The following is an 11,568-nucleotide window of genomic DNA, read 5'->3' on the forward strand; positions in this document are numbered from 1 at the left end:
TGATACAGTTTCAGGGATTTCTTTGGGCTTGTGTTCAGCTCCATCTTAACTTTGAGGATATGAAGTGACTTACGGAGCCAGATGAAGGGCACAAGATAAAAATATCAAGATTTCTTTTGCCGTACTCCTCAAAACAACGTTAGACACAAAATTAATGTACATGTAAAGATTTTTGTTTTACAGTGTGGAATCTGTAAAATGAGATAGATAAAATAATTGCTGCCATGATAACAGGGGTCACATCTCTCTTGTCCCCTTGTCTCCTCCGTCCTCCCTCACGACTCGGCGGTGGGTCGTATCCAGCTGGCTGGGACCCACTGTGGCTCGTCCTGCGCCTTCCTCACCGCTGCCAGCAGGTGGACGCAGGAGTCCTGCAGCTCATCGTTGACAATCACATGGTCAAAGAACTGCCAGTAGTGGGACTCGATTTTCCGGGAAGCTTCTTCCATCTCCTGGAAGTCTTCCTCCTGTTTGGGGAAAGTCAAATCCAGCTTTAATTATACTGAATTTTTTTCACCTGGGTGTAATTTTGGAACATAGCAATTCTGGCAACTAAAAGCAATAGCCATTATTTCACTAATAATTTCTCTAATACTTTTATAAACATTGATTTTATGTCTTAATGTTTTAGAAGCATTTCGTCCAGCCATCACCTCAAATTTGTGCAAAATTTTGTATACCCTTTAGTTGTTCTTTTTGTCAAGCTTCCTTTCACAAAATTTTAAAACTTAAAATCAAGAGAAAAACATGTTTTCACTTGCACTGGACTTGCTAAAAGATACTAAAACTGTCTAAAATACAATACAGTGTGATATGATCTGATCTTTCTTAGAAATATTGTTGAAATGTATAAGAAAAGCTGGTTTGAAACGGAACAAAATAATAAAATGTGTCCTTGGGAGAGTTTACTTTGAACGGTCGGTTGACGTAGTAGTTGGTGGTAATGTACGAGTCCTGTCTGGTCTCTCTGAGGCGCTCCAACGGTGGAGGCTTCACATAGATGATGTAGGCCCGCAGTTCGTGGGTCCTCACTGCCTGAATGGCCTGAATGAAGAGATAAAACAAAAACAATTTAAATTAAAACTTTTGTATGTATAATAAAAAGTGACTAGCACAAAAAGTATTTTATAATTTATGATTGATTAACAGAAACATCATTCTGGAAAAAATATTGTCTTGATTTTTAATAGTGGCTTAAATTGTCGACTGGAATTTCTGTTATTATTATGCACATTCTGTGTCTTCATCGCAAAACATTTGCATGTCTTACTTACATTTGGTTCGATGTCGATGACGCAGATCTTTCCACTGTTTAAAACTTCCCTTACAGACTCGACAGTGGTACCATACAGGTTCCCTTTGTACTCCCCGTACTCCACAAACCTGCAGGACATTAAAGAGATAGACAAATATACAGACAGGTGACAAATTTAATTTCTGCCAGTAGGGGGTCTCTCACACAAATCAAAACAATAACAAAAGTTTGATGACATCACAAAGTAAATTATTACTTAAGATATACGTTTAAAAAACCTGAACACAAACTATATTCAAAAAAACAAATAAAAAACCTCATCCTGCATTAGAAAAGTACACAGGTGAATCAACCAAAGAGCTAATAGAATAATGGCCAAGCATCAGGAAGAAGACAAATAGGAAGCCTATTAAGTATGATTGTTAAATTAAAAGAAAATACATTATACAGAATTGAGAATTGTATAAAGTGTTTCTAAAATTATGGAAATCTTATTTCTGATCAATATTCACAGGAAATAATCTGCTCAATATTCAGCTCTCATTTTAAGCAGACTTCCTGCAGTTATTGTGTTCACTGTTTGGGTTCATTGTACAGGTAATCAGTTCTGTACTGTTATTGTTATACATTGAGTATAATATGAAATATCAATAAAACATATCAGGGGTCGTCACTTTTCTCAGTCTTTAAATTTCCCTCTATTTAATGCTCCATCGTTGAGTGGGAAGTCAAACAAGCACTGTCATGTTGCAGACAGAACGAATGAGAACAAAAATGTAAAAGAGCATTTTAGAATTTGAAAATCATAATTCAAATGATGCACTGCAGAATTATTTCCTGCATATATGTATATAAATATCTGTACACATTGGTTCATTATATATATTTTCTATGTTATTCTATGAATTTAATTAGCTTTTTCTGTGTGTAGCATGAAGGAACTGCAAATTCTTCGTTATTCAACCTTGTGCAGTAAAATCTTGATTTCCTTGATATTGTGTCTGCACTGCATTCATTCATTCATTATTCATGGTTTCACAGCAGAGGCTGTCGTACCTGTTGTTATACACCATGTTGTCGAAGATTTCTCGGCTGGTGAAGTAATATTCTCTGCCAGACTCCTCGTATCCTTTGGGTGGTCTTGTGGTGTCTGGTGAGGGGAAAAGGAAACTTTATAATATATATGTTATTGTTTCTCTTTGAGACACACAATCAGTTAACAGCTGAAAAAATATTATTAGACAAACTGATCTGAACCTCTCTGAAGAAACATAAAAACAGGACTTTAGTGTGTTTGTAATAAACGTTTCAGTCATTTAGTTAATTCTAAATTTGGTCACATACATGGTACTGCTCCCTGGAAGATGTTGGGGTTCATTTCAATCAAGCGTCTCCGAAGTTCATTCACACCCACACCAGACGGGCCTGAGAATAAACAAAAACATCTCAAATCATAATTCAGTCAGATTTGCTGTTGTTTTTTTCATGTATATTCACTTTTGTTAAGAAATACATGTTTTATGAGATAAATTAAAACACTGGTTGGCCACTATATAGTAAAGCTAATTTCCTCTCCATTCTGACACCGTTGTCACTGTACCTAAGAGGGCGATGAGACGGTGTGCGTCCTGTGGGTGCCGCTGGTAGCGCACCACCTCCTCGTAGGGGCTGTTGAGAGCACTGTAGCAGCTGCTGGGGCAGCGGGTGTGGCAGGACGGCTGGATGATGCTGTGAGACCGCCTCCGACACAGACGCATGCTGCGCCTGAAGCCCACTGGGAAAAAGTTAAAGATCCATTAGGAAGGAGCTGTGATACATGCAAACCAATACATGGAACATAAAATTATTGATTGACATGGCCTGACTTTTAGTGTGCAGGTGTCAGTGCAGGTGAGGGTCATGCTGGTTGAAGACTTACTTAAATAAATCCCTCCAATGTTGCTGCTGAAGTCATCCTCCTCTGACATGATAAGAAGCAGAGTGGCAGAGTGAGACGTATGGATAAAAATGCTTCTGCTGATTATATTCTCAATTATTATTATTAATTATTATATTCAGTTGTTCACCCCTAAATGCTATTGAGAGTCTGGAAATTTTTGGCATTTGGCTTGAAATGTAACTAAAATGATCAAACTACCAACCAAACCAATGTATGCTTTTAACTTATTACAAATTGATTGTTATTTGTTAATTCATTTTTTTTGTTTTCTTGATTTTTTCTCTTATTTGTCATGTTTGGTCATCTGTATTTTTCAAGCACTTTTATGAATTTGTGAGCAGATAAAAAGACAAAAAAACAACAACAAAAATCTCACCTTCTCTGAGCTCCTCTGACATTTCCCCGTCAGACAGCAGAAGAGTTTGGAACAGAAACAATAACAAATACTTCAGATGAAACACAAGAGACAGAGTGACACTTTGCACGTAAAACAGCAAAACAGATTAAATCAACAAAGACTTACCTACCAGATTCAAATGCCTCCTCATCTGACAGGAAGAAGAACAAACAGGTGGATATTAATCACAGAGCAGCAAAGACATGCAGTAAGTTTGTGTATAAAAGATTAAGGAAGCAATAAATGACACGTGAAACTTTACCTGCTTCAACACATTTCTCATCGAGGGCCATCAAATCTTCCTCTGTGAGTGAAGAATGGAAATAAAAAGTTAATCTGTAATAGAACAAATAAATCATTTCATTTTGAAGCTAAAGCTACTTTAACTGTGGTGTTTTTGGTTTTGCCTAAAACATGAAATGTGATCGTTCTTTACCTTCCTCTACAGTGCTCACTTCAGTAAGCATGGGGTGAAACACAATGAAAGCTCAGCTGTGAGAACAAGTTGTCAAATGTGAAACTGTTTGGACTTTTATATAAAGTCTGAGATAAGTTAATTAAAGGAAATTTGGGTGAACTTACAGGTCTGTATGCAGCCATGTGGCTGATAAGGCTGAGACCACCAGACCTCCCTTTGCTTCCTGTTACGACATGCAGAAATGAACATAAGGAATGCAGAAGAAGCAGATCTTACAAACATTTCCTGTGGTATTGTAGTTGTCGATGTTAGAAGATAATTTAGACAAGGACATCTTTAAAATCAATAAACTCCTCTGACCGTTTCAGCAGGTTGGCGGAAGGGACGAGGCCTGCACATGCTGTGTTGCTGGGCAGCTTCTTGGCCTGCCACCAAAGGGCGTCTGTCTGGTCCACGATCTCCAGGACGTCACCTTTTCTGAAGCTCATACCGGCGTCAGCACAGGGGATGGTATGGTCCTGCTGAGGGCTGTAGTCGGCCATGGCCCGCACATAGAGCTAACACCAAGAAAGTGTGTTTGTTATGATGATTTTTAGCTTTAATGTGTAAACGAGGCAGGTGTAGATGATGATTACCATCGTCTGGTTGTGGACTGGCCTTTCTGTGATGGGAACGACTTTAAACATGATGGTGCCTTGCGACCTTGCTTGCTGATTTGTTGTAAAGAAACAAAAGTTGATTAACTAGCAATACAATATTAACAAATATTGTAAATTAATATATAATACGAATATAATAAACATTAAAGACCTACCACAACTTGGATCACTTGCTCTGGTTCCATCCCATCCACAGGAAAACCATTAACCTCTATGATCCGGTCCCCTGCATGCAACAGACCTACACACACACACACACACACACACACACACACGTTTATATGTAATAAAATTATAAAAGCTCACAGGTCCACTGATTAGCTTTCAAAGCTTTAAACCACATCTCACGGTCAAACTAACATTTCCAATGCTTCAAAAGCCCAATGAGAACGTCCAGGCTAGCGGTTGATTGATCTTGGCCATTATTTAATGCTGATATCAAAACAAAGAAAAATCATGTATAATTTTATTCCGTTCTATAGGAAATTCAGTCATATGTTTACAGCAGGAAAGTGCTAACATCGTTTCACAGCATCCACACTGACAATTTTGCCTCATGAGCATAGACATCTGCCAATGCCATTTTCATCAAAATGCCAAACAATAGGCACAATTAATCGGCTGACCAATTAGTCCATGCCACTCATTGGTTAGATGTCTGGGGCGGGAAAAACAGAATGTAGGAACAAGGTCCTGAAGGAGGTCCTCTCTGCCCAAATATCAAGAAGGCAACTTACTTGTTCCAGGTCAGACTTTATTTAGTTCTCTCATATGCATCCCAGTATGCAAAGCGCACCTGGCTAAGGGAGCTGTTTAGCTCAAACTTGGATAGTTTGCCTTGTAGTTGGGTCAGATTGAGGTTGGATCACATTATCAACACAGACAAACCACTCCAGAATTAATTTGAAAAAATGAAGCGACCAGTGGGGAAATGAAACCAGATTGAAACCAGACCAAAAAAAGCAGGTTTAAAAACACACTTTGGTCAAGTGATGAGTGACTGAAATAAGACCGTGAGATGGGGTTAAAAGCTCGGAAAGCTAGTAAGTTTACCGTTGAACTTGAAGTCCAGATTTTAAAAGTTCTTAAAAGGGCAGTACCCTCTCTGTCATATCACCAACATATCATAAATACAATTTCAACTTCTAGTTAACGATACAAAGCTGGGACATAGAGTAAACTGAGAACCACAAACATTATCCTTGAGAGAAAATGCTTACCACTTCTATCAGCCAGCCCTCCATGAATCACCCGAGCAACAAAAATCTCCCCTGTGATCTCGTTTCTCTTTATAGTTGCTCCCTAGAACAGAAAAGATGAAAACACTGAATAAATACACCTGCTTCAATGTGGAGTAAAGGCATGTGTCGGTCAAACTGAATCACACAGATGAAAATAAATAAAACTGATGGAGGTTAAATGGGAGGAGATTGGAAAGTTTAATTCATGAGTTTAAACACAAACAAAATACAACCAAAGCTCCAAATGGATACTGATGAAGTTCCCGACATCACTGGTGAGAAGAAAGCAGGAGTGGAAGGAATGAAATGATCCAACACGACGAAAAAAAAACACGAGAAATGACACAAAAAATAACAAAATCTACCACTGTGCGTGTTTGCAGGTCAGCCACTCTGCGGAGACCACTTAAAGGTCCCAAGAAGTCCACTGTTTGGACACTCTTCAGGATCCCTCATGTCGCCTTCTTCCTCCTCTTCTTCCGCTGGTTTGAACGACATCCTTTCGCGGTGTAGGAGGTCTCCTCATCGTGCAGGCCATTGGTCAGAAGATGCTTGGACGCTTGAAGCTCAGCGTGCTTCTTCTGCGGCAAAGGGGTACTCTTGGTTTTCAAGGTAGTTTGGGGTGACCCACGGCAAGATACAGACAAACAGCTGGTCCCCTGAGAGGTGGAGGGGGCATCCAGGGAGCTGCTGAGAGAGCTGGAGGAGGTGGAGGATTTAAGAGAGGGGAGGGAACATCTGGATTGGTGTGTCAGGGATGGACGTTGCTCTCTGCTCTTCGGAGTTTGACTTTTCTTGGGTGTGCCGTCTTGCTCAGTGACTGCAGGTTTTGGAAAGTTGATCTCAGACCTGGTGGCGGCAAGAAGTGTCTGAAGCCGGTCCACCACCTGCGTGAGGAGGACCAAGGCCTGGGAGTTGTCCTGCACCGTGTCCGACATGCGCTCAGTAGCAGCAGCCATCTTCTCCCCGAGGAGTTTCATGTCTTTGGTGCTGTTCTCCATGGAGCTGGCAGCCAGCTGCACTGTCGTCCTCAGTTCATCCAGACTCTCTTGCTTGGCGAGCTCCACAGGGGGCACTGGGGGCAAATCCACCAGACGATGAGGGCGCATGGGGCTCGGGGGAGCAGTGTGGATGCGAGGGCTTCGCCTGGGAGGCAGGCCTGACTGGAGGTAGCCATCTTCATTGGAGTAGTAGGGTACAGTGAGACACGGGGGAGACATAGTCCACCGCCGGGCTGTGGGAAGCGAGGACGGGGCATCAGCGGACTCTGCTGCTTCATTTCCACTCTCTAACTCTTCATCGATGTTGTCTCCAACAAAAAAACAGACGTTATTAATCCATGAAGGAACCACAAGTAGCGTGATGAATGATGGAAGAAGAGGGCTCAATGACGGATGATGAAAAAACAACTTTTCTTACCGATCAGAACAGAGCTGTAGACCGAAGGTGCAGAGCGGTTCAGACTTTGCTCCCAGAGCAGGTTGGTGTAACACACTCTGCACGGGCTCATCGGCTTGCTATAACACATCTGACAGTTACTCATTGGCTTATAGCGGGGTGGAGGGTATGGTCGAGCTGCTTCTGTGTGACGCAACTGCTCAGTCGGCGGGTAGCTGCCTCTGCGAGTGCTACACCATAACGAATCTTTGACATCCAGGCTCCCAGCAGCGGGGTTCTGGACCCCGAATGCACCACCTTGATGAATCCTCTGCTGGGTCAGACGCCTCAGGGTGTCCCAGTGACTGCGGGCCGCCCCTCTGGAGCTTTTTGCATGCGGGGAGGATGTACTCGGCAGCCTGACTCTCTGATGGTCACAAAGCTGTGAGACAACAGAGTCACTCAAAGGCAGAGAGGAATGTTCAATACAGAGATTGAGAACTTCCACTGGAACAAAGTTTAAAAGATCGAAAAAAAAACCTGCTATGGAAATAGAGATTGAAGCTTTAGTGATAAAAACGCAGAAAGTTTTTTGCAGAAATTGATATTAAATGAATGAATGTCTCCAAACTATTTTGTTTTTCTGCTGTTAAGAAATTATCTATAGCATTATCAAACAATTATTCAAATGAAAGCTTATGAAATTCAAACATCTGGTCTCTTGGATGCAGTCAGCTGTTTAATTTATATCTGACACACAAAAAAAGCCTACATATTAAAATATCGCAGAGCATCTGCTTCCACAGTATTGGAATAGCATTGTGGTTCATGGTTTACAGATAGAAAAACTATTGAAAATGTGAATAAACAAAATATGAGACTTTTTCTATGAGCAGCTTAAAGGGTCAGTTCACTCAAATCACAAAATATATTTTTCTACTAATCTCCACCATCAAGCCACACAGATACACCATTTTATGAGCAAAGGTTGTGATATATCCACCCCTGATATTTCTGCATCCTACCAAATACAATGCAGTCAAAATAACTACACTATATGGCCAAAAGACACCTCTATACTGTATTATGGCCATTATATCCCCACACAAATTACTTTCTAATGTTTCAGAGTCATGTTGAGCGGTGGCGGGACATTATTATGTTTTGTGTAAATATTCTATCATGTCTTACCGTATGTCTACTGTAGGGCTGCACAATTAATTAATTAAAGATAAAACATGTAACAACCAGCATTATAATGAAGTACTGTAGTGCTGCAGAGACGCTCTGGTCTACAAATCTTGTCCTCCAGATGAAAGAAAACATGTTTGTTTGGCTCAGACACCGACAATGTCACATTATCATGATGTTAATAGTTGTTTTGTTCAAAAGAAAATTTAATTTCTAATGCAAAATGATAATTCCCACTAATCTTGATTCCTATTGCAAGTGAAGTATCCTTTAAAATAATCACAATATGATGTTTTTACCATATTGTGCAGCCCTAGTCCATAGTTATTATAAAAGGAAAACAAAGGACTGGTTGAAATTGGAAAACTGTTATAGCTAGGAGAACTAGTTTAAACATTATCTGTATTTGGTATCAATGGAACAAGCAGCAACAGAGATACATCTGAGAAGCCTGAACACTGCACAATATACACTCAACTGCTAATTTATTAGGAACACCTACCTAAAACTATGTACTTTCGTCTTGAAGGTTATAAGGTTGAATGTTGATACAATAATACAATTCCTTTGTCGTCTTAGCCGTGTGTTAAACTCTGAAAAAGCTTATATTTTATAACATATTCTGGTATCTTAGAAGCTGTTTCTGTACCTAATTGTTATAAGTTCTATTCCATATATTACGATAATTCGCTTGCTATTTTATGTGTGAGCGGTTTTGGTTGTATATGTTCTTGTATTTCTCATTTCAAAATCTTCAGAACTTGCTGGCAATACTTTCCATTAGAACTCTTGTAGTCCCAATATTCACCAAAATGACCTTTAAGCTTAACCTTCTTGACTGTGACTAATTTCTTTGTTGTTTAAGTTTATGGTCTGAAGGCTTTTTTACACTCAGATAGGTTTCCCTGGTCCCTAAAAACATGTTTTTGCAAAGAGGGATTAAAAATGACTTTAATACATAATAACAGGGGTGATCCCATAAAAATATGACCTCATCTCCAGGTAAGGATAAACACTGAGTCAACTCAGGCCTCATGTACAGGGATTGTAACACAACTAAGCTCTTCTGAAAAGTATCAAAGCAGAAGAAAAGCACCCTAAATCAAACTTAATTTGCAGGTTTTATATTTTGACAAGTAATGAGGAGACTTTTCCTGTGCAGCTCACCAGAGGCTGTTTGTTCTTGACCAGGCAGACGATCCTGGTGGCCTCCTCATCATCCGGCAGCTCGTCTGGCATGGGTGGCAGTACTGGCTCATAGTCCTTCTGGGCCACCGTATCATGAGCTGATAATAGAGCCTACAAAACAGGAAAATCAAACAGTTTTTTGATTGAAAACTGCAGCACTGGTGGTCAAAACAACTTAAAACAACCAACTTTCCTTTATTTTGTCAACTTAACAAAGTATATTAACCCAAATAACAAGAAAAATGTGCAATTCTTTATTGACAATCACCTAAAATATTATTATGGAACAGTTCAAGGTTATAAAAATGCATAATAGTATATTTACATGTAAACTGATTTTATTCCAACTTGTTTTTATGTGTGTGTCATTAAAAGTCAATGTAAATGACTATAAATTATTAATAATTCAATCAGTTTGTATTCAAAGCACTTTTATCAGCCATTTTTGCACTTTGACCAAAAAACTGAAGACGTGGTTTCTCACCTGCAGGTGTGGCTGTCTCAGGAGGCGGTAGAGCTCTTTGGCTTCTTCAGAGCAGCTCGGCAACGCTCTAATGTCGATCAGCAACTAAGACAAGAAACCACACATTATCCTACCATTGAAAAATTCATGCGATTCATAAATTATTGATAAAAACAAATCTGAGTGCAACCTGAAGTGAAAGTCCTGAAGCGTAGTTCAGAGCCGGTGCCGGGGAATCTCTCAGGTACCTTTGAAGACACTCATAAACCTGAAAACAATGTTGTCAAATGATTAAAACTTAAATATGAAAAGCAGTTATGGTAATGTTCAGTGAACAGTTAAAAAGCTTGAAGGAAAACATTCTGCGAGGCTGTTATATATGATCAATCTTTGATGTTAATTTGTGATTAAATGTTCAAATTTCTTTTTCATGTCATTAAATTAGTGATCATCTACATTTAGAGATACTGAAACTCTCAAAGTCGACATTCTGATCCTACTGGGCAAAAACATTGTCATTGTCAAACAAAGTGAAACTAAATTGAATTTAAAACAAAAATTTAAAATGAAACAAAAATAAACACTAATAAATAAAATAACAAATACAAAACTATAATTACTTAACTTAAACTTGCAAACACAAACTGCAAATAAACCAAGAGGACTGAATATGAAAGTTACAATAAATACACATAAAACAAAAGATTTAAGAAAGTAATTGAATAATCACTAAATATACATGAGAAATTGGCTTTGGGCAACATTGTATTACTGGATTTATCACAGACAGGATCCACCTCAGGGTTAATTATACTACAAAAATGTTTTAAATAAATAAATATCTCAATATAAGTATAAACTCAGAGAAAACAAAAATTTAACCACAAAAAAATTAGTTTTTGGTGCAGGGTAAATGTTAATATTTTGCATGTAGCCACATTAAAGAATAAAAAGTGTTGACCTTGAGCAGCGACTGCAGCCAGGAAGCGTTCAGCAGACTGTGGAGGATCTCTGCACCGTCGATGTCCTGATTTATCGACCGTCTCACCTCATCAATCACATCTGTCAGGATCTGACGCAGGCCTGAAACACACAAATGCAGCAGTGGATTATTAGAGTCGACAAGAAGTTGTATATTAACGTAATAAAATGTACCAGAGAAGTAAATTTCCTCTACTCACCGTGTTCTCCTAGTTCGCAGTAGGGGTTTAACACCTGAGCCTCCACCGCCTGCCTCATGGTCACTGGGCCCTGACCTTTGACCCCAACCACCTGCTGATTGCTTACTGCGGCTGGAAAAATCTGGAAAAAGTTAAGGAAAAACACGTTTTTTTGTAATTTTGGATCAGACGAGGGACAGAAAAATAATTTGATAATTGATAAAAGATCCCCTTCCAGATGTATCGAAACAAATATACAAATGAATGTGAAAACATCCTT

At 39.2% G+C, this 11,568-nt stretch overlaps 1 protein-coding gene across 1 annotated transcript in view; it reads right to left on the minus strand.

The window, feature by feature from the left end:
• Positions 1-17: 17 nt before the first annotated feature.
• mpp4b (membrane protein, palmitoylated 4b (MAGUK p55 subfamily member 4)) overlaps positions 18-11,568 on the minus strand; it is a 12,209-nt gene continuing 658 nt past the window's right edge. Inside the window, exons 2-22 of the mRNA XM_035677384.1 lie at positions 11,310-11,430; positions 11,090-11,211; positions 10,319-10,396; positions 10,150-10,233; positions 9,645-9,776; positions 5,889-5,970; positions 4,824-4,909; positions 4,645-4,719; positions 4,370-4,566; positions 4,174-4,232; positions 4,028-4,045; positions 3,854-3,895; positions 3,722-3,742; positions 3,571-3,585; positions 3,174-3,215; positions 2,856-3,029; positions 2,600-2,680; positions 2,312-2,405; positions 1,275-1,383; positions 910-1,044; positions 18-467 (exon numbers count right to left, since the gene is read on the minus strand). Coding sequence (XP_035533277.1) covers positions 276-467; positions 910-1,044; positions 1,275-1,383; positions 2,312-2,405; positions 2,600-2,680; positions 2,856-3,029; positions 3,174-3,215; positions 3,571-3,585; positions 3,722-3,742; positions 3,854-3,895; positions 4,028-4,045; positions 4,174-4,232; positions 4,370-4,566; positions 4,645-4,719; positions 4,824-4,909; positions 5,889-5,970; positions 9,645-9,776; positions 10,150-10,233; positions 10,319-10,396; positions 11,090-11,211; positions 11,310-11,430 — 1,959 coding nt within the window. The 3' untranslated portion in view covers positions 18-275. The remainder of the gene's footprint in view (positions 468-909; positions 1,045-1,274; positions 1,384-2,311; positions 2,406-2,599; positions 2,681-2,855; positions 3,030-3,173; positions 3,216-3,570; positions 3,586-3,721; positions 3,743-3,853; positions 3,896-4,027; positions 4,046-4,173; positions 4,233-4,369; positions 4,567-4,644; positions 4,720-4,823; positions 4,910-5,888; positions 5,971-9,644; positions 9,777-10,149; positions 10,234-10,318; positions 10,397-11,089; positions 11,212-11,309; positions 11,431-11,568) is intronic.

The sequence above is a fragment of the Morone saxatilis genome, unplaced genomic scaffold, assembly GCF_004916995.1.
Source record: "Morone saxatilis isolate NCDOM2014 unplaced genomic scaffold, NCSU_SB_2.0 Contig6, whole genome shotgun sequence".
In the NCBI taxonomy this organism is placed as follows: domain Eukaryota; kingdom Metazoa; phylum Chordata; class Actinopteri; family Moronidae; genus Morone; species Morone saxatilis.